At 44.9% G+C, this 21,548-nt stretch overlaps 1 protein-coding gene and 1 non-coding gene across 2 annotated transcripts in view; both read right to left on the bottom strand.

Moving 5' to 3' along the window:
* Window positions 1-252: 252 nt before the first annotated feature.
* Window positions 253-21,548, bottom strand: part of ACAD11 (acyl-CoA dehydrogenase family member 11) — an 88,745-nt gene continuing 67,449 nt past the window's right edge. The window contains exons 14-20 of the mRNA XM_007537586.3: window positions 17,424-17,490; window positions 16,477-16,562; window positions 13,615-13,686; window positions 12,342-12,496; window positions 3,871-3,987; window positions 2,800-2,909; window positions 253-457 (exon numbers count right to left, since the gene is read on the bottom strand). Of these exons, the coding sequence (XP_007537648.3) occupies window positions 343-457; window positions 2,800-2,909; window positions 3,871-3,987; window positions 12,342-12,496; window positions 13,615-13,686; window positions 16,477-16,562; window positions 17,424-17,490 (722 nt within the window). The 3' untranslated portion in view covers window positions 253-342. The remainder of the gene's footprint in view (window positions 458-2,799; window positions 2,910-3,870; window positions 3,988-12,341; window positions 12,497-13,614; window positions 13,687-16,476; window positions 16,563-17,423; window positions 17,491-21,548) is intronic.
* LOC132535369 (U6 spliceosomal RNA) lies at window positions 14,685-14,787 on the bottom strand. The gene has a single exon (XR_009547151.1). It is a non-coding gene; the product is annotated as a U6 spliceosomal RNA (small nuclear RNA).

Below are 21,548 nucleotides of genomic sequence, written 5' to 3'. Positions count from 1 at the left end.
GGGCTGGGCTGGGGGAAGGGGGGCTGGGGCTGGGGCTGGGGCTGGGCTGGGCTGGGGGAATGGGGGCTGGGGCTGGGGCTGGGCTGGGGGAATGGGGGTTGGGGCTGGGGCTGGGGGAATGGGGGCTGGGGCTGGGCTGGGGCTGGGGCTTGGGGCTGGGCTGGGCTGGGCTGGGGGAATGGGGGCCGGGGTCTGGGGCTGGGGCTGGGCTGGGGGAATGGGGGCCGGGGTCTGGGGCTGGGGCTGGGCTGGGGGAATGGGGGCCGGGGTCTGGGGCTGGGCTGGGCTGGGGCTGGGCCGGGGCTGGTGGAGTCCGTCCAGAGGCCAGGCAGCGGCGCCTCCCTACACTTTGGCCCGCAGGCGTCTGGCCTGGTCGCGCAGCTCCATGGCTGCCACCGCCGAGAGGTGGACTTCGTCGGGTCCGTCTGCTAGGCGCAGGGTGCGCGCCATGGCGTACCTGGACAGACAGACAGATGGGGGACGGGGAGAGGGAGGAGGACACAAGAACAAACTCTTCACTGCCAGTCACTCTAAGCTGAAGCCGAGTCTTACAGTTTGGAAACCCTGACCGAGGCAGGAATGAGGCTGCAAAGCAGGGACCCAAGCAAAGTAAGCCCGAGGGCGTCCGAGGCGCTGGTTTTTATTCCAACTTGGACTCTCCACCTCACCCGGGCAGTGTTTCACTGCTGAGCAGCCTCCCAAGTAGTGAGACTGTTCATTACTTATTTTAGAGCGCGGGGCCAGGCTGCGGGGCACCTGGTTAAGCACACACATTAGAGTGCGCAAAGACCCGGGTTCAAGCCCCTTCCCTGCCTGCAGGAGGAAAGCTTCACAAGTGATGAAGCAGGGCTGCAGGTGTCTCTCTGTCTCTCTCCCTCCTCTCTCAATTTCTCTGTCTCTATCCAATAATAAGTAAATAAATAATGGTTAAAAAGGGAGAAAGATACCACAGCACAGCTGCACCATCCACGCAGCTTCCTCCAGTGCTGCCCATGTGATGTTCAGACTTGAACCCAGGGCCTCATGCCTGGTAAGGGGTGTGTTCTGCAGGATGAGCTGTCTCTCGGCCCCTGATCTGCCACTGAAAGGTCTCGCCTTGGAAAGCAGAGCCTTAAGGGCCACAGCGGTGTGGGCCTCACCTCAGTCTTGACTTGCTCCAGGTTATGAGAAGTTGCTAGAACTCAGAGGAGTCTTAGGTATGCCACAGGCAGTGACGGGCAAAGACAGAATGTCTATTTACCATAGATACGTGGTATGATAGGATTCTTTCTCAAGATTAAAAACTGATTGGTGGGGTGAGTCACTGGTGACCCAGGAAGTGGTGCAATGGTGAAATTTCTGGACTTAACCAGCATGAAGTCCTGAGTTCTATCCTGGCATCACCTGGGCGAGAGTGATGTTTTGGTTCACCCACTCTCTCTCTCTCTCTCGTGAAATAAATAAAACAAATCTTGGGGCCTAGTGGTGGTGCACCCCATTAAGTGCATATAGTACTATGTGCAAAGACCCATGCAAGTATCTGGGTTTGGGCCCCTGCTCAGCCACCTGCGGGGGGGGGGGGGGAGATGATACTCAGGCAGTGAAGCAGGTCTGCAGGTGTCTATCGCTGTCTCTCCCTTTCTATCTACCCCATCCTCTCTCAATTTCTCTCTATCCTAGCCAATAAAATAAAATAAGAAAAAAAAATGCAATCCAGCAATAACCCTGGAGGCAAAAATAAAAATAAATAGATAAATAAAAAAATCTTTAAAAAATGATGGACGGGACTGGCGGGGTGAAAGGCTCTCGTCTCCCACATGATGGAGAAGGTGGCGAGTGCCAGGGCACTGATGGGCAGTAGGAAGTGTCCCTCTTCACCACCAGAGTTCAGACTCCACTGAGGGCTCCCTGAAGAGGCAGACACCCTCCCAAGTTCATATTCAAGCCTGGTTCTGGGCTGGCCTCCTCTCCTGCCTGCTTCAGGAGAACCCCAGCTATTGCCACTGTCTCTGAACACTCACTATGTCCCTGCATGCCAAAGGCTGCCACAGATAAATGCAGGAGCCACTGTAAACCCGGGAACAACTACTTCCTGGTGTTGAGCTCTCCATTAAAGCCCCTGTTGCTGCACTCAGCCTCCTGTCCGACTGCTTTTCTCGCTAATCAGCGTCAAGTCTGCAAGTCATCTCCACATTTTAACATTAAAAAAAAAACTCCTATGAGACAAAATTTCCTATGTAAGAGGGAGGAAGGGAGAGAAACCAGAGCCCCACTCCTGTGCATGCATGCGCCAGGGAGAGAGTCAGGAGTCTCGGGCATGCAAACCGTGTGCTCTACCAGTTGACGTAGCTCCCTGACCATCCATCTGTGAACTTGTTCAAAGAAGATATATATACATTCATTTAAGGGGCAAGACAGAGACTTTGGTCATCTGCAATGACAGGGGTTGGGCTGGGGGCCTGACTCTGAGAGCACGCACTCCATCCACAGCACCACCTCCCCAGTTTTGATCTATGTACTTTTTTCTTTTCTTTTCTTTTGCCACCAGGATTATCACTGGGGCTTATTGCTAACGTGACTCCACTGCTCTTGACAGCCATTTTTTCCTTTCCTCTAGATAAAGGATGAGAGAGAGAGACAGACAGACAGACAGACAGAAGGAAAGATACCACAGCACAGTTCCACTGCTTGTGAAGCTTCCCTCCCTGAAAGTGCTCCCATGTGGTGGCCCAGGGCTCAAACCTGGGCCTTTGTGCATGTGAGCCACCTGCCGACACCCTAATCTAGACACAAATATGGATGCAGATGGTTACTACTTACATGTTAGCCAGAGGGTAATCCTGGCTCACGCCAGCACCTCCCCACACTTGAATGGCTCGGTCGATGATTTTGCAGACAGTCCGAGGCGCAGCCACTTTAATCATAGAAATCTACCCAAGTGAGAGAGGAAAGTTGTGTTCTTTTCTAAGACAATACACAGTGCGGCGGGATGATATAACCTGTATTTCCATTGTGAAATGTAACAAGGGAACTTTCCCACATGCAATTCACCAACAGACACGGATCTCCAGTGAAAGCCAACAAACAGACCCACCACTATTGTGTAGTTCAAGGTCATATTTCAGTCAATGTAGACCTCCTGGAAGAGATACCACTTCCAAATCAGATTGTCTGAATTTCTGTATAACCTGCCTTTTCCCCAAAAGTATTTCAGGCAGCTGATAAAACACATCCATCACTTTGGATATCATGAAAAGGGTTGACAAATATTTAAAAAATATATTTGATTAATTTATTTTGGATAGAGACAAATTGAGAGAGAGAGAGAGAGAGCGCGAGAGAGCTGCAATACTGTTTCACCATTTCTGAAGTTTCTCCTTACAAGTGGTGGCTTATGCATTGTTTTTTTTTTTTTTTTTTTTGGATTCTCCTAACTTTATTAGGAGGTTATCATGATTAGCCCTGTTTTTTAATTAATTAATTAATTAATTAATTTTTAATTTATTTTTTTATAGGGTAGGAGGGGTACAGCTCCACACAATTCCCACCGCCCAATCTCCATATCCCACCCCTCCCCCGATAGCTTTCCCATTCTCTATCCCTCTGGGAGCATGGACCCAGGGTCATTGTGGGTTGCAGAAGGTAGAAGGTGGCTTATGCATTGTAATGTGTATGCTTAACCAGATGTGCCGCCACTCCACCCCCAGGGGTTTACAAATCTTTACTCACTGGTTTTTCTCTTGGTAATTCTACTGGCTTAGAATTAAATGATCATGTTCTTATTCCTCCCAGTGTTCTGAATGTCCCCAGAGCTTTCAAGAAATTTGCAGTGCCCACTGAATGGGAGAAGGTGGAGGAGGGTGGCAAAGGGTAGCTCAAAGGGGGCCTTACCTCCTTCCTGGCACCTGCACTGCCCACGGTGTCAATTTTGTGCGCGGCCTTCAAGGTCAGCAAGCGTATCTGCTCGATGGCAATGCGGCTCTCAGCAATCCAGTGGGCCACAACCTCCTGCAGGAGGCGGGGAGAGAGGGCAGCAGGGGCCACGAGGTGAGATGCTGGCATTTGAAATCCAGAGCTAACAGACTTGTAACTTGGTGAAAACGCTCTCCAGGCCATGGGCTGTTCTCAAAAACCTGCATTGTTGTTATTTATTTATTTATATGCATTGTTGTTATTTATTTGTTTATTTATATGCATTGTTGTTATTTATTTATTTGTTAAAGATTTATTTCATGAGAGATTTTCACATGAGAGGGAGGGAAGGGAGGAGGGAGAGAAAGAGGGAGAGCAGGGCAGCCATCGGACCACTCTGCTACATGCTTGTCAAAGACCAAACCTGGAGCCTCAGGCATGCAAGTCTGAAATGGAAAAACCAAGGGCTGATGGCTTAGGGAGGAGCCAGGGTTCTCTGGCAGGAAAAAGGAAAAAATGCCTTCCGAGGCATGAGATCTGAATATCTGTCTTCTAGCCATCACTTCCCATCTCAGTGGATTCGGTTAACACATGGACATGAACTGAAGTGGACATAAGATGGCAATAAGCACATGAAAAGATGTTCATGATCAGCCATCAGGAAAAACATAAGTTAAAACCACAGGATAGCACTGTAAGCCTAAGGATGACTAGTTGTTGGTTGTTTGTTTTTAATAGTGAAAACACCACATATTGGTGGGGATGTGGAGAAACTTTCTCTATATACATAGCTGGAAAGAATGAGAAACAGGACCATCCTGGGACTTTGGACCCTCAGGCAGGAGAGTCTCTTTGCATTATGTTATTTCCTCTACTTGAGATTGGTGGTTTCTCAAAAGATAAAACAATGCCATTATCATATGAGCCCACAATTACATTCTTGGGCATTTTTAGAAGAGAATTCAAGTTATAAGTGTTATTACAGATTCATTTGGTAACAGTCCCAAACTGGAAACAACCCAGATATTTCTCAACAGGTGAACAGTTCAGTTATGATGACTTGTACTAAAGAAAATCATTCCACAAGGAAAAGGAACCAACTACTGATACCCTGGATAGATTTCCAAGAATTAAGTCAATTGAGGAAATCCAGTACCCAGTGTTTGTATGCTGCATGATTCTGTTATTAAAAGTGAAATATATATATATATGAAGAACAAATTCATGACCACTGGACAGGCAGTGGCAAACCTAGAATCTGGTTAAGCACACACACTGCACTGTGCAAGGACCTGGGTTCAAGTCCCTGGTCCCCATCTGCAAGGAGAAAGCTTCACAAGTGGTGAAGCGAATGGCATGGCTATCAAAGGACAAGGTGTGTGTGTGTGGTGGTGGTGGGAGGGGCGTGTGTAAATGCTGTGTCTTCTCTATATCAATGACAATCGAAGCTTTGGATGCTATTCTGTCATTGGGTGTGATGCTACCGTGAGGGTAGAGGGTTCATGGGATCCTTCTGTCATTTCTCACATACTCAGGCAAGCCTACAATGAACTCCAAACAAACATATTAACTGGAAAGCTGGTACTTGCTTCTCATTTGGACTTAGTGACCATTCTCTGAATTTTTCCCCTGTTGAGAAGCTGAAGAAAGCACAATATGGAGACCCAACCTCAGGCTAAGTACCACAAGCAACCAGACTTGGAAATCAACATTAAAATCCTGGTGGCATAGCACATGCTTCCGGTGGTTGGTTGTCTCCAGTTGTAAACACAGAACTTTATCATGGAAAATAACATTTGTAAGATGAGCTTGAGCTGCAGACAATTACGGGGTTCCAGTCTGAGCCACATAAGCTGTCCACAGCTATTTTTAGGCTTGGCCATTCATGTTTGCCCTAGTGCTTTTTCCTTCAACAGTGGATATTTAGTCATTATCCCCAGGGAAATGACATTCAATATGACAGCCCCTGGCCACATGTGGTTACTGAGCTTCTCAGATATGCTTGATCTGAGAGGATATGCACTGTGAGTACTACACCACATTTAGAAGAACAGGCATTCAGAAAGGAATGCAGCTTGGCTTACTATCATTGGTTTTAGAGACCATTTTCTGTGCTTTATTTCCAGAGAGTGAAACTGTGATTGTCAGTGAAATTATTTTTTTAACAGCGATTTCATAGTGATTAACAAAATTGTAAGATAACAGGGGCATAATTCCATACAGTTTCCACCACCAGAGTTCCATGTCCCATTCCCTCCACTGGAAGCTTCTCTATTATTTATATCCCTCTGGGAGTATGGACCAAAATTCTTTTTTTTTTTTTTTAACATTTAAACCCTAAGACAGCAGGAACCTCACATCTCCACTATAGAGTCTCTACTTCCCCCAGTCCTGGAACCTTTGGATAGGGCCCACTTTCCTGCATGCCTCTCCCAATCCATATCAAATAATATTGCATCTGCCGATCGCAACCTAATCAACACAACAATTGCCACCTCAACATGCTTCAGCTCAGACTGTGTCCAGAGACTTCACGTGGGGAATGACAACCCTTCAGCTTCATTACTCGGGTGAGACCTTTCCTTTCATAGTATACTCTAATTCCATCCCAGGTGGTTCACTTTCTAACAAAGTCCCAAAACCTAGATATACACCAGTTTCTGTGAGAGAGAACATATGTTCACACGTATCCGTAAACTACTGCAAAATATATACCTGAAAGCAGAAGTACACTAGAGTTTGCAGTGAGTATCCCCCCAACACTTCCTCTCCACTATTCCAAGCTTTGGGTCCATGATTGCTCAACAACCTGTTCGGCTTCATATGTTAACTCTCTTTTCAGTCACCAGGTTCCAGATGCCATCAGGATGCCGGCCAGGCTTCCCTAGACTGAAGACCCCACCAATGTGTCCTGGAGCTCTGCTTCCCCAGAGACCCACCCTACTAGGGAAAGAGAGAGGCAGACTGGGAGTATGGACCGACCAGTCAACGTCCATGTTCAGCGGGGAAGCAGTTACAGAAGCCAGACCTCCCACCTTCTGTATCCCACAATGACCCTGGGTCCATGCTCCCAGAGGGATAGAGAATGGGAAAGCTATCAGGGGAGGGGATGGGATATGGAGATTGGGTGGTGGGAATTGTGTGGAGTTGTACCCCTCCTACCCTATTGATTTGTTAATTTATCCTTTCTTAAATAAAAAAATTAAAAAAAAATTTACTTATTTATTGGCTAGAGATAGCCAGAAATCAAAAGGGAAGGGCTGATAGGGAGGGAGACAGAGAGTCACCTATAGCCCTGCTTTACCACGTGCAAAGCTTTCCCCCTGCAGGGGAGGACTGGGGGCTTGAACCCAGGTCCTATTGCATTATAGTAACATGTGATCAACCAGGTACACCACCACCCAGCCCCCTGGACCAAATCTCTTTATGGTGTGCAGAGGGTGGAAGGTCTGGCTTCTATAATTGTTTCTCCCCTGGACATGGACATTGGCAACCCTAACCCCCAGCCTGTTTCTACATTTCCCTAATGGGAAATTCTTTTTTTTTTAAATTAATTATTTTCCCTTTTGTTGCCCTTGTTTTTATTTTTATTTATTTATTTTAATATTTTTTTATTTATTAATGAGAAACATAGGAGGAGAGAGAAAGAGCCAGATATCACTCTGGTACATGTGCTGCCTGGAATTGAACTCAGAACCTCATGCTTGAGTGTCCGATGCTTTATCCACTGCGCCACCTCCCAGACTACATGGGAAATTCTTAATTGTTCTTAGAATGTGTTCTCTGTCCTATTCTGGAAACATGATACTTCTCATTTTCTCAGAATCCTGAACCCTGAAACGGTAATTGCTACGAATCTCTACACCCACAGACCACTGCCCAGTCTGAGACTTGGAACTACTCTGTCTGCAAAACAGACTGTTTCCAGGTGGTCGCCTCTGCTGCGGGAGATAGCTCAGTGTTAGAACACGCATGACTGAGGCCCAACATGTGCCAGAATGCAAGAGTGCTCTGGTCACTCCCTCTTTCTCATAAAAAAATAATAAATACACAAATATGAAGAAAAAAAGCGGGGGGAGGTAGCATAATGGCTATGCAGAGAGACTCTCATGCCTGAGGCTCCAAAGTCCTAGGTTCAATCCCCTGCACTACCATAAGCCAGAGCTGTGACAGCACTGAGGCAGGACACCCCCTGCCTCCCTTTGGACTCAATCACTCACCTCCATCCTGTACCTCTGTGCTAATGACTGCTTGTCACCTCCTGTGCATGTGATAACATCACTCCCCACCCCCACCCAAGAGCCCCAAGGGGTCAGGGAGCTCAATGTCCTTCACAACTACTCTCCTCCTTGTGTTGTTTCCACATTGAAAACAGTTTGAACATACTGGGCTAAGTAAAAATGTGTTATTCAAATAAAATTCCATCGATTTCTTTTTACTTAAAAAAAATAAAGAGAGGGGACAGAAGGACAATATTTTCAATCACGTGTGTGGCTGGTAGTCTGTCTCTAGCCTTGTCTCAGAGACTGAACCTGAATCAGCAAGCTCAAACCAGCCCCAGCTGGTGGGAGTGTGTCTCTTTGATGGCTGTCAGAGTGGGTGGAGGTAACTTCAAGCGCAGAGTGCCCAGGTTTCTTAGCTTTAGAACAGAGGAAAGTGTTCCCAGCTGGGATTATACCATTTCACTGAAAAGCAGTTAGGTGGGTGGAAGCAGAGTGCTAAGAAGTTGCCAGATTGATTTTATGAAATCACTTCCATCTAGAACTTTTACTTTTGTTCCCAGCAGACCTGAGAGGGCAGCTGGAAGAAGTCTCAAAAGTCAGGGAAATGGAATGTCACTTGTACAAATTGAAAAAGGAAAAGAAAAAAACAAGGAGGAGGAGAAGGAGAAGCTGGCCCTGGTTTTTATTTATGACATGCTCACACATCGCTTTGGCTTCTGCCAGATCATTTCCTTCGAGCCAAATGCAAGAAGCTTCCAATGAAGAGAGGCATCATTTTGAAAAGCCCAGGCTTGTCTGGCTGAATGTGCTGACTTGGAAAAGCAGGAGGGGACGGGGACTTCCCTCCAGAACAGCAAGGAAGCGTGGCGTGTGAAGCAAGAGGCTTTTGTGTGACCAGCTCCCAGCCCGTCAGCCCTTCCATATCTTCCTGTTTCCCTGCTTTGAGGGATGGATGGCAGTCTGCAGGTGGAGTGCCTACCTGTCCCACGTGAGACCCTGCATTCCGTCCTTGACCCCACGTAGCAGCACCAAAGACAGTCATGTGGACTTACACAGATGGCAGGGCATGCTTGGCGGCTCTCTGTCTTTGTCTCTCCCTCCTCCTCTAAAAACATAAACTAAGAAAAGACGGGGCACCAGGAAGGAGGATTAGTAGTATCGCAGATGCATGATGGGTTTGATCCCCTGCGCTTCATTAAGAAAAGCAGTATGAGGGGTGGGGGTAGACAGCACAAAGGTTATACAAACAGACTCTCATGACTAAGACTCCGTAGTCTCAGGTTCAATCCCTGCACCATCATAAGCCAGAGCTGAACTGGGGGGGTAAAAAAGGGTGCCAGGCGGTGGCACAGTGGATGAAGTGCAAATGGCGTGACGCACAAGGACCAGCATAAGGATCCCAGTTTGAGCCCCTGGCTCCCCACTTGTGGGCGTGGGGTGGGGGGGTTGGGTTGCTTCACAGGTGGTGAAGCAGGTCTGCAGGTATCTTATGTTTCTCTCCCCCTCTCTGTCTTCCGCTCTTTTATCTATTTATCTCTGTTCTGTCCAATGACAGCAATAACAGTGATAATACAAACAACAGCAGCAATAAACAAGGGCAACAAAAGGGGAAAAAATAACCTCTAGGAGCAGTGGATTTGTAGTGCAGGCACCAAGACCCAGCGATAACCATGGAGGCAAAAAAAAAAAAAAAAAAAAAGTAGGTAAGTAAGAAAGGAAGAAAGGAAAGGAAAGGAAAAAGAAAAGCAGAATGAGAAGTGGTCACTGAGACCACGGGCACTCCTGGGCTCCAGCTCCGACAGCTGCATGGAGCTTTATTTCACAGCCCGCCAACGCTCTCACTTTCTGCTCCTCCCACCACGCCCAAGCACTGTGTAAACCTTGTCATTTAAGATTTATCTTCTTTAGGGGCAAGGGGGTAGTGCACCTGGTTAAGAGCACATGTTACCATGCACAAGGACCCAGGTTCAAGCCCCTGGTCCCCACCTTCAGGGGGATGACTTCGTGAGTGGTAAAGCAGGGCTGTAGTTGTCTCTCTGTTTATCTCTCGCTCTTACCTCCTCTTTCCCTTTCCATTTCTGGCCGTCTCTACCCAGTAAATAAATAAAGATAATAAAACTTTAAAAAGAGATTGATCTATTTTATGCAAGAGTGAGGAAGAAGTCAGAGCCCTGCTCTGCTCTGGCATATACAGTGTGGAGATTGAACCTGGGGGCCACACCTACAAGCCACTTGTTCTACTCACTGAGCGACTCTACCACCAGCTGCCAACAGCTACACTTTTGCCTTCTCCTTTGCTAAAATCATAGATACTAGCAGGGACCAAAGCCAGGCTCTGTTTCACATAGGAAGAATGTTCAACTAGATCCTAACAGTACTGAACAATCTCTCCCAAAATGATAGCATAACATGTAGGATTTTTTCTTTTATTTTAAGATATACTTTATGTATTTAATAAGCAAGATGAAGACAAGCAGACCGATCAGAGAAGACTATCAAATTAGCTTCAGAGCCTCTTCACATGAAAAGCAAGAGGGAAAAGCAGTGGTGCGCACAACGCCCTGGTAGAGGGCACACACAACACACAGCACCGCGTGTGAGGACGTGCTTCCCAGTCGGGGAGAAGTGAGCAGTGGGGCGGGGCTGTCTCCCTTCCACCCCCCAGATGTGGTGCTGTGCTGTCCTTTCTACTCCCGCCTCTCACTCTATCTGAAAAAGTCCGCCAAAGTGGTGAAGCCATGGCTATGACAAAAATCAAATACATGTATATGGCAGAGTTGTACAAGACAGTCACTTTCTTGTATGCTTTACAAGGAGGTCAATGAATTAAAATACGCATGTACAGCAAACACAAATCTATCACCATAGTTTAACCCAATCCTAATAGTAAAGCCAGCAGTCACAAGTATTTGATATTTAAGTCAAATTTCCCTGTTTTCTTTGAAGTTAGAAGGGCATTGTGTATGTGTGTGAGGAGTGTAGGGAGGAATGCTATTTGAGTATATTATTTAAAAAAGAACGTTTTCCAAATCTAAAATGTTAACTTTTCCCTCTTAATAAACAATTCCTGATTTTTTTTTTGTTATATTGACTGCATGTAACTAACTATATTCTGCTCTTTAAACAGTAGACAAATTATAGGTGAGGTTTTTGTTTGTTTTTCACCAGGGTTATTGCTAGCACTTGATATCATGACTCCACCATGTCAGTTGGCCATTTTTCCCATTTCTTCTTTTTGATAGAAAGTGAGAGACAGAGAGGGAGAGAGACACACACATACATACACTTCATGCATGCAGCATGGCTCCACTACTTGTGAAGTTTCACCGACAGTTGCGGACTAGGGGAATGGACCTGGCTTCTCATGTGTGGTTAAGTGTGTGCCACCACCTGGCTCCTATCAAGGAGAATTTTTCTTTAAAGTATTTTATTTCTTTCTATATATATTTACCTTCCCTTTTGTTGTCCTTGTTTTTTGTTGTAGTTATTACTGGTTGTTGTTATTGATGTCATCGTTGTTGGGTAGGACAGAGAGAAATGGAGAGAGGAGGGGAAGAGAAAGACAGACACCTGCAGACCTGCTTCGCTGCTTGTGAAGCGACTCTCCCGCAGGTGGGGAGCCGGGGGCTCGAACTGGGATCCTTGCGCCAGTCCTTGCGCTTCACACCACATGCACTTAACTCGATGCGCTACTGCTTGACTCCCTAAGGAGAATTTTAAAGACTGTGATCCACTCACCAAATTCTGATCTTCTTCCTGTTTGGTTTCTCCTCAGACAGAGAACTCATATCCACCTGAAGCTGTCCACTTTATTTTCGGGTCTCCTTTCACTGAGTTTTAGGCTGTTTTCCTATGTCTCTGTGGCAACTGTGTGACTTCCTTCCAGAAGGCCAAAGGCCAAGGCAAATCCATCTTCCTTCAACAGACCTCTCCCACCCACAGAGAAAGCCAACATCCCAGGTTCTTGAGATAGCGGGAGTTGTCAGAGGACTCTGCAGAATTGTCCCCACACTGCTGAGGTGCCGAAGCACTTAGCAGTTATTTAATATCACACACAGATAAACATCTCTCATCTGACAAAGACTGAAATACAGACGGAGATAAACTACAGTAAAAAGAGTTGGCCTGTTCTTATATGGCCCTCTCTGGCCTAGTAGTGATGCGTATGTCTGAGGCTGGTGTAGCCTGTGGACCTTAGTGAGTAGAGATAACTAGTACCGGCCTTACATGTTCATACAGCTTCTTCTTGAAAGCCACCCGTTGTGTTGATCGTTCGCACATGATCTCCAAGGCCCTTTCTGCCAAACCGACTAGCTTCATGCAGTGGTGGATCCTGCCGGGCCCGAGGCGGCCCTGGGCAATCTCAAAGCCCCTGCCCTCACCTGCAAGAGAGACAGAGCACTGGAAAATGGCCACATCCCACCTCTGTCATTGTCTACAAAAACTCTGAGGAAAAAAACAATTTGTTGTCATAACCAATGGTATTCTGCTGGGGTAGGCAGGAGGGAGAGGGCATAGATATGTTCGTTGGTGTCCACGTGTGGAACTTTCAATGTCTCTGTGTTTTTAACCATCATGAACCACTTAGATGCTGCTGGGATTTGGTGGCTGTATGGCTCCACTGTTCTCTGTGGCCATTTTTCCCTTCCTCCCATCCTTTAATGCACTCTTTGGTAGGGGGTAAGAGGCTGAAAGAGAGAGAGAGAGAGAGACCTGCAGCACTGCTCTGCCATTTGTGAAGCTTCCCTCTTTCAAAGTGGAGCTTGAACCCAGCTCCTTGTGCCTGGTAACATGTGCCTTCTACTGGGTGAGCAAACACTGGTTTAAGAGCTGTCGCTTGAGAACCTACAATGCCTAACTTATTGGTGCTGCAGTTTCAAAAGTACCTCCTACACTGTGTGTCTCTCTGTGTGTGGGGGGGTGTTTGTAGCCTAGAAGAAGGGGCAAGGATGCTGGAGACCAGTGGGGTGGAGAGGGAGTGAGAGGAGCAGAGGAAGAGGAAATGGGACACACTGTAACCTCAGTACTTGGAAGGAACCTGCGGTGTGCTGAGTGGATGGGGGGAGGGAAGGAAACCTTCCTGAGAGTGGCCACTGGGGATGTGTTCTGAGGATGAAGTCACACCAAGCTTGTGTTGCTCACGCTCACCTTTGCTTGTACTTTAATGTTTCTATGGCTCGGGACTTCAGAAAGTGCCGAAGCCTTTTAAGGTAGGCAGCAGCTTGAAGTTCACAACTGAGGGGAAGGTACATCGCTCTCAACCGCCTAATTTTTGTATCAACTGACACGATATGTAAAACCTCAGCCAGCAGTTAAGTAAAGCCTAACTGTTCCGTGTAAGAAATCCATAAGGTGAGGATCTTTTCCTCATCTCTATGGAGTGAGAAAGGAGAGCTTCTGAATGACAGCAGACACCATCACTTTTCCAGATTTCCTCCCCGGACAGTATTAAGAATACACAATATCAGGAAGTTTTGTTCCTCCCCCAGACTCATCTCACCTAGTATTAAGTTGGCAGCAGGAACTCGTACTTGATTAAAGTGGATCTCAAAATGTCCTCCGTGTAGGTTGTCTACAAAACAGAGACTACAAATGTAAGTTGATCCCTTCCCTTCCTCATCTCCCCCATGTCAAAAAAAAAAAAAAAAGTCACACCTAACTAATCTACAAAGAATATCAGGTTGAAACGCCTCCTGTAGAATGGAATATGCCACCTGCCAAGCCTGGTCATGTGCCCACCACCTGGAACAGGTGAGGAGACCATTCTAGCCCTAGCTACATACACAGAATGGGAGGAGGTGGCTGCCCAGAAGAGAGTCAGGTGTTGTTGTGGTGGTCTGGTGTCGGGCTGCACCGCGGAGAAGAGAGCGGATGTCCAGAGCAAAGGGGTACACAAATCTTTATTATAGGATGGGGGGGGTTTGGTTCGGACCACGTGGAGCCAGCCAGCAATGGCCGACCACGGGGGGGGGGGGGGGGGGGAGCAGGGAGCGAGACCTCAGAGAGGGAGAGCTGAGAGCCCAGAGAGGGGGGGGGTGAGGGGGCTTTTTATTGGGCGACAACCAGGGGTGACGTATAAGGCCAGGATTGGTTGAAGGGGGCAATGCTAGGGTTTCGCGGGGGGCGTAGTAAAACCTGGGGGCGGAGACTGCATCAGAATAACTCCTCAGCAACAGTCAGGGGGTGGTTGTTCCAGTGGAAGAGAGGAGACAGCACACACAAAGTTGCCTGTTGTCTACAGATTTGACTATTGTATTTTCTTTCTTTATTTTAAATATTTATTTATTTATTCTCTTTTGTTGCCCTTGTTGTTTTGTTGTTGTAGTTACTATTGTTGTCATCATTGTTGCATAGGACAGAGAGAAATGGAGAGAGGAGGGGAAGACAGAGAGGAGAGAAAGACAGACACCTGCAGACCTGCTTCACCACTTGTGAAGCGACTTCCCTGTAGGTTGGGAGTCGGGGGCTTGAACCGGGATCCTTACGCCAGTCCGTGTGCTTTGTGCCGTGCCACCTGCGTTTAACTTGCTGCGCTACTGCCGACTCCCCATTCTTTCTTTCTTTTTTTTTTAAAATATGGAACGCTGCATGAATTTGCATCTCATCCTTGAGCAGGGGCCATGCTAATCCTCTCAGTATTATTCCAATTTTAGTATAGGTGCTGTCAAAGCAAGCGTGATTATTGTACTCTGTAGTAGCATGTAGAAAAAGGAAGGGCAAGAGAAAACTGAATGAATGGATGGATGAATGGATGAATGAATGTTTCATATGTCACAGGCATTCCTAGGCAGACCTGTGTCCTGAACCCCTCTCCCACCCTACCTCACTCAACCCCATGGCTTAACAAAGACAACAACAACAAAACCCTCACCAACTGGTTATTCAAGTGAGAAGAGACTCTAGAAATCATCCCACCCCAACTTCTCTGGTTTATTTTCTGAAGTTACAAAGTTGTAACAAGGGGAAACTGGACTCCATGGCTCTGAGCTGACTACTTCGACTTCATTATTGTTTTACTACTATTGCCACTTTGCAATATTTTTATGTATGGGCATCTAAAGACAAGTTCTCCTGGGGGAGAAGAGGAGCCTGGGAGGTGGCGCAGCGGCAATGTGTAGGACTTGCAAACACAAAGTCCTGAGTTCAATTCTTGGCACTGCGTATGCCAGAGTGAGGCTTTGGTTCTGAAGGTTCAAAAAAAAAAAAAAAAGTGAGCTGTGTTAACTACTCAAGTTTCTTATCTCACCATAGCAGAAACCAGTGCAGGGAGAGGCAGAAGGATTGCTGGGAGAGACTCTGTGTGAGAGGAAGAGCAGAGAAGGCACTGATGGGCTGTTGGCTCCCGGTCCAGGCCTGTACACTGTGTGCTTGCAGGCTTCTCAATACAACTGGCACTTCATTAAGTCTAGAAATAACACTTGCACTCCTGTCTTTGCAGCCTCTCCTCCCCTCCAAGGTCTGGAGATAATTTCGTACTCACCCCACACCCTTTTCCTGTCAGAAGAGACATGACTCATCCATCATCCTGCTTCACGCTATTTCTTTTGGCCTTGGTTGGAGGGAGTTGGAATGGTGCTGGGGAATTTGTCATTTTGCAAATCCAAGCATAGGCTGGGCCAATCGAGGGTATTTGCACTCCAGCTATGTTACACATGCATTTATCAGGCGCCTTTTGGGCTATCTGTGCTCATAAGTTCTCATGGACGGTTTGTCCCAGTGAGATGGTTCATTCTGGTCTGCCCAGCTTGCACTCAACCTGGGGGTGTATTCCACAGCTGGCAGCAGGTGGTGATGCCAGGTGGTTTTTTTTTCATTGTCTTTATTTATTTACTGGATAGAAGCAGCCAGAAATTGAGAGGAATGGGGGCATAAAGAGGGAGAGAGACAGAGAGACACTTGCAGCCCTGCTTCACCACTTGCAAAGCTTTCCCCCTGCATGTGGGGAATGGGGGCTTGAACCCAGGTCCTTGCACTTGTCTACAACCTTAGGGGAACTGTGGTGAGTTGCAGTGGGGAGAGTGGAGATTCAGAACTCTGGTGGTGGGAGGGTGTGGATTCAAACCCCTGTCGACATGTAATTCTGTAATGTAAAAATAAAATAAATAAATAAATAAAAATAAGAAAAATCATGCTTTTGGGTGGCAGAGAGAAAACTGACAAGGCAGAATTACTTTTACTTGAGTAGCATCTGCTCTTTGCGCAAAGCAAACAAAAGAAGGTAGACTACTGCATCATCTCTCTTTTTGATTCACTCCAATTTGAACTTCACTGATGTTCATATTACTTCCATAAAGACAGTTGTTGGGGTCAAAGGATTTTTGGGAAGATACCTCACACATGGCTGTGTTGATTAAGTACGTACCCTGGTAGCCAAAGACTGACAAAGGCCTTATTATTTCTATTCCAGGTGTGTCGAAAGGAACAAGAATCATACTATGCTGTTTGTATCTGGTCAAGAAGAAAAACAGATAGATGTTAGGGAAAGTTTGCTAAAGGAACAAAAAAGCAGATAGAAGGTGGTGGGGATGGTCATAGCTGTCATTTTCTCCTTGCTATGCAGTGATGCCTGCGATAAGAGTTGTGTGGAAAGAAAGAAAGAGAAAAAAAAAAAAGCACCGTCAGATTCTGATTCTGATCTGGAACAGCAGCAGTGATTTGGAAATCAGTGAAAGGTATTTGATTAAGACTCCCCACTGCTCAAAAGCAGTAACTGGAAATGAATACACAATTAAATGTTAAATGTGTCAAGACTATGGCCTTTGATCAAAGAATATAATAACTTAATTACTTATAGACAGTGATGGAAAATTGTATATGTCTGATCCAAATAGGTTTGAGAAGCCAGGAAGATATTTCCCTGGGCAATGCACCTGCATTGCCATGAGAGCAGTTTAGGGAACTTTGGTGTTGTGGTCTGTGGTCTCTGTCTCTCTCTGAGTGAAAAAATGACCTGGAGTAGTAAAATAGTGCATGGGCAAAATCTCAGCTTCGCACACACAAACGTAAATTTTAAAAATTAAACAAATAAACTGAACATATCTATAGATTCAGCAACACTTTCTAAGACAGTGAAATTCCACAGTGAGGAATGTACAGTATGAGGAATGCACAGTAACATTCCCTAAAATGTTTCCTTTTTCTTCTAGCAAAATAATTGTGAAATATAACTGTGTGACATTTGATCTGACATTACCCTTCATAGTATTATGAGTTTTGCTGAGTCATGTAATTTAGGCAAATTAAGTAAGAATAGAGAAAAACTGACTTTCCTTAGCTGCAGAGATTTCTCAGTTGTCATTTTCCTATTACCTGTTTTCTGAGGTACTTTTAGTTCTTCCCAAAACGATTGCAATTTTGCAGTCTGGATTCCCAGCTCCTAATATCAAAGGGGAAAAAAAAGCAGAATACATCATTAAAAAAATTGTTCAGTTTGATATTTTACATTAAAGACACTACTCTTTTCTAATTTTTCTCTGGGAAAATAAATGAATTATCACCCAAAGGTTGAAAGCCTTTGATTCATTACATACTACATGTATACAAACTTGTACATCACCCAAGAGAAATGATGAACTGCATCAGTGGGAGTTACTAAATGAGAATGACCAGAAGCCAAGAAACAGCTTGCACCCCTTACACAAGATGGCACCTCTCACAATCACACCAAGAAACAGCTGCACGCCTTAACACAGGATGGCACCTCTCACAATCATACCATTTCAACTCCTACAACAGCTCACGTAAGATGCCAGAAAGGGGGAGCTAGGCGGTAGCCCAGCGGGTTAAGTACACGTGGCGCAAAGCACAAGGACCGGTGTAAGGATCCCAGTTCGAGCCCCCGGCTCCCCACCTGCAAGGAAGTCGCATCACAGGTCGTGAAGCAGGCCTGCAGGTGTATATCTTTCTCTCCCCTTCTCTGTCTTCCCCTCCTCTCTCCATTTCTCTCTGTCCTGTCCAACAATGACGACATCAAGAACAACAACAATAATAACTACAAAAATAAAACAACAAGGGCAACAAAAGGGAATAAATATTTAAAAAAAAAGATGCCAGAAAGGTTGTGAAATCCTCCTAAGCATTTCCTCCTGTTTAGACTTTGCATCCTCTGACACAAGGCCAAGACATTATGAAACCTCATATGTTTATTCCTTAACCAGAGATGAAAAAGACTGAACTCCCTGGCACTGGAATTGGGTGATTATTACAAGACTCTCAGTATTTACGCCAGTCTATACCATTTGCCCAACGTAGACTGTGGAGCAGATGAAGATGGTTTATGTGGGATTGTCCACACATATGAGGCTCAGACTGTGTTATTATTTAATGATTTTTCAAGATCTAGTTATTTGAAAATATAATTTTTCATATTAATGGAGACTTTTATCTTATTATAGTCCAGAAGTCTTTGGCAATTTCCCAAAGCACTCACCTTGTAATAAGTGCATTTCATTTTCACCAGTAAGTTTAAGTGCTTAGTCCCTCAGGGAAACTTCCATTCAACTAGTTTTCCAGTTACAGAGCCACAAATAACTGGGTCGTATTAAGTTAAACACATCTGTACAAAAATCTGAAACAGACCATCTGATGCTTACCCCACTCCTACCAACATCTAAAAAAAAACAGTCTCAAGAACTTTGAAATCATAAGACGAGTCAATAGGAAATGTTAAGAATTATATCAAATAATGCCTCTATGCAAATACTAAGTTAGAAGAAGTTGAAATCCAGAAATCAATTCCTTTTACTATAACAACAAAAGCAATAAAATATCTAGGAGTAAACCTAACCAAAGCAGTGAAAGATTTGTATCCAGAAAGTTATGAGTCACTACTCAAGGAAACTGAAAAAGACACAAAGAAGTGGAAAGATATTCCAGGTTCATGGGTTGGAAGAATTAACATCATCAAAATGAATATACTACCCAGAGCCATCTACAAATTTAATGCTATCCCCATCAAGATCCCAACCACATTTTTTAGGAGAATAGAACAAATGCTGCAAATGTTTATCTGGAACCAGAAAAGACCTATAATTGCCAAAACACTCTTGAGAAGAAAGAACAGAACTGGAGGCATCACACTCCCAGATCTCCAATTGTATTATAGGGCCATTGTCATCAAAACTGCTTGGTACTGGAACATGAATAGACATACTGACCAGTGGAATAGAATTAAGAGCCTGGAAGTGAGCCCCCACACCTGTGGACATCTAATCTTTGACAAAGGCGCCCAGACTATTAAATGGGGAATCTCTTCAGCAAGTAGTGATGGAAAAATTGGGTTGAAACATGCAAAAGAATGAAACTGAACTACTGTATTTCACCAAATACAAAAGTAAATTCCAAGTGGATCAAGGACTTGGATGTTAGACCAGAAACTATCAGATACTTAGAGGAGAATATTGGCAGAACTCTTTTCCGCATACATTTTAAAGTCATCTTCAATGAAATGAATCCAACTACAAAGAAGACTAAGGCAAGTATAAACCTATGGAATACATCAAATTAAAAAGCTTCTTCATAGCAAAAGAAACCACTACCCAAACCAAGAGACCCCTCACAGAATGGGAGAAGATCTTTACATGTCATACATCAGACAAGAGGCTAATAACCAGAATATATAAAGAGCTTGCCAAACTCAACCACAAGAAAACAAATAACCCCATCCAAATATCGGGGGAGGACTTGGACAGAATTTTCACCACAGAAGAGATCCAAAAGGCTGAGGAACACATGAAAAAATGCTCCAAGTCTCTGATTGTCAGAGAAATGCAAATAAAGACAACAATGAGATATTACTTCACTCTTGTGAGAATGTCATCCATCAGAAAAGGTAACAGCAGCAAATGCTGGAGAGGGTGTGGGGTCAAAGGAACCCTCCTGCACTGCTGGTGGGAATGTCAATGGGTCCAACCTCTGTGGAGAACAGTCTGGAGAACTCTCAGAAGGCTAGAAATGGACCTACCCTATGATCCTGCAATTCCCCTCCTGGGGATAGATCCTAAGGAGCCCAACACACCCATCCAAAAAGATCTGTGTACACATATGTTCTTAGCAGCACAATCTGTAATATCCCAAACCTGGAAGCAACCCAGGTGTCCAACAACAGATGAGTGGCTGAGCAAGTTGTGGTATATATATATATATACACAATGGAATACTACTCAGCTATTAAAAATGGTGATTTCACCGTTTTCAGCCGATCTTGGATGGAGCTTGAAAAAAATCATGTTATGTGAAATAAGTCAGAAACAGAAGGATGAATATGGGATGATCTCACTCTCTGGCAGAAGCTGAAAAACAAGATCAGAAGAGAAAACACAAGTAGAACCTGAACTGGGATTGGCGTGTCGCACCAAAGTAAAAAACTCTGGGATGGGTGGGGGGGGGGGTGGAGAGAATACAGGTCCAAAAAGGGTGACAGGGGACCTAGTGGGGGTTGTACTGTTATATGGAAAACTGGGAAATGTTATACATGTACAAACTATTTACTTACTGTCAAATATAAAACATTACTTCCCCAATAAAAACAAGTAATTATATCAAATAGTTAAGTAAAGCCTAAAACCCCAGAAATTATGGGTAGAGCATGATCTTCTAGCTAAAGTCCCAGGAATTAAAGTGATAAGATTCACAGAACCTATTCAGAGATATTTCAGAGAAATAGCCAGTAGCATCCCGATTGGGATAAATCTATAAAACAACTTACCCAGGGCAAATGGTAGCACACCTAATTGAGTATATACATCACAGCGCACAAAAACCTGTGTTCAAGTCCCTAGTCCCCAGCCAGAGGAAAGCTTCACAAGCAGTGGAACAGTAATGTAGGCATCTCTCTCCTTATTACTCCCTTCCCTTTCAAGTACTCTGTCTCTAGTCAATAAATAAATAAATAAATATTTTTTAAAAAAGACAAGTAATCCAGTTTCTCCAACAACTAAATTATAGTAAGAATAAAACAGAGAGAGCAAAGGAGGGAGCTTATGGATTTACAAAGACTCACGAACCAACAGCAATTTTTAGACTTTATTTGGATCTTAATTGAATTGAATGTTGTTAAAGTGTTAATAATTAGGAAACATTCAAGTATTTACTAGGCTTATAATGATATTAAGTCAGTTTAGGTGTCCTAATGGTATTGTGGCTACAGTTTTAAATGAGTCATTGTTGAGACATGTACTAAAATATTTATAGCCCCCACATCTATGGACATCAAATTTTTGACAAAGGGGCCCCAACTATTAAATGGAGAAAGGAAAATCTCTAACAAATTGCGTTGGGAAAAGTGGGTTGAAACGTGCAGAAGAACGTAAATGAACCACTACATTTCACCACACAAAAGTAAACTCGAGATGGATCAAAGACTTGGATGTTAGACTGGAAACTATCAAATCCTTAGAGGAAAATATTGGCAGAACCCTTTTCCATCTAAATTTT

This window comes from Erinaceus europaeus, chromosome 21 (genome assembly GCF_950295315.1).
Source record: "Erinaceus europaeus chromosome 21, mEriEur2.1, whole genome shotgun sequence".
NCBI lineage: Eukaryota > Metazoa > Chordata > Mammalia > Eulipotyphla > Erinaceidae > Erinaceus > Erinaceus europaeus.
This window is presented reverse-complemented; position numbering and strand designations above follow the sequence as displayed.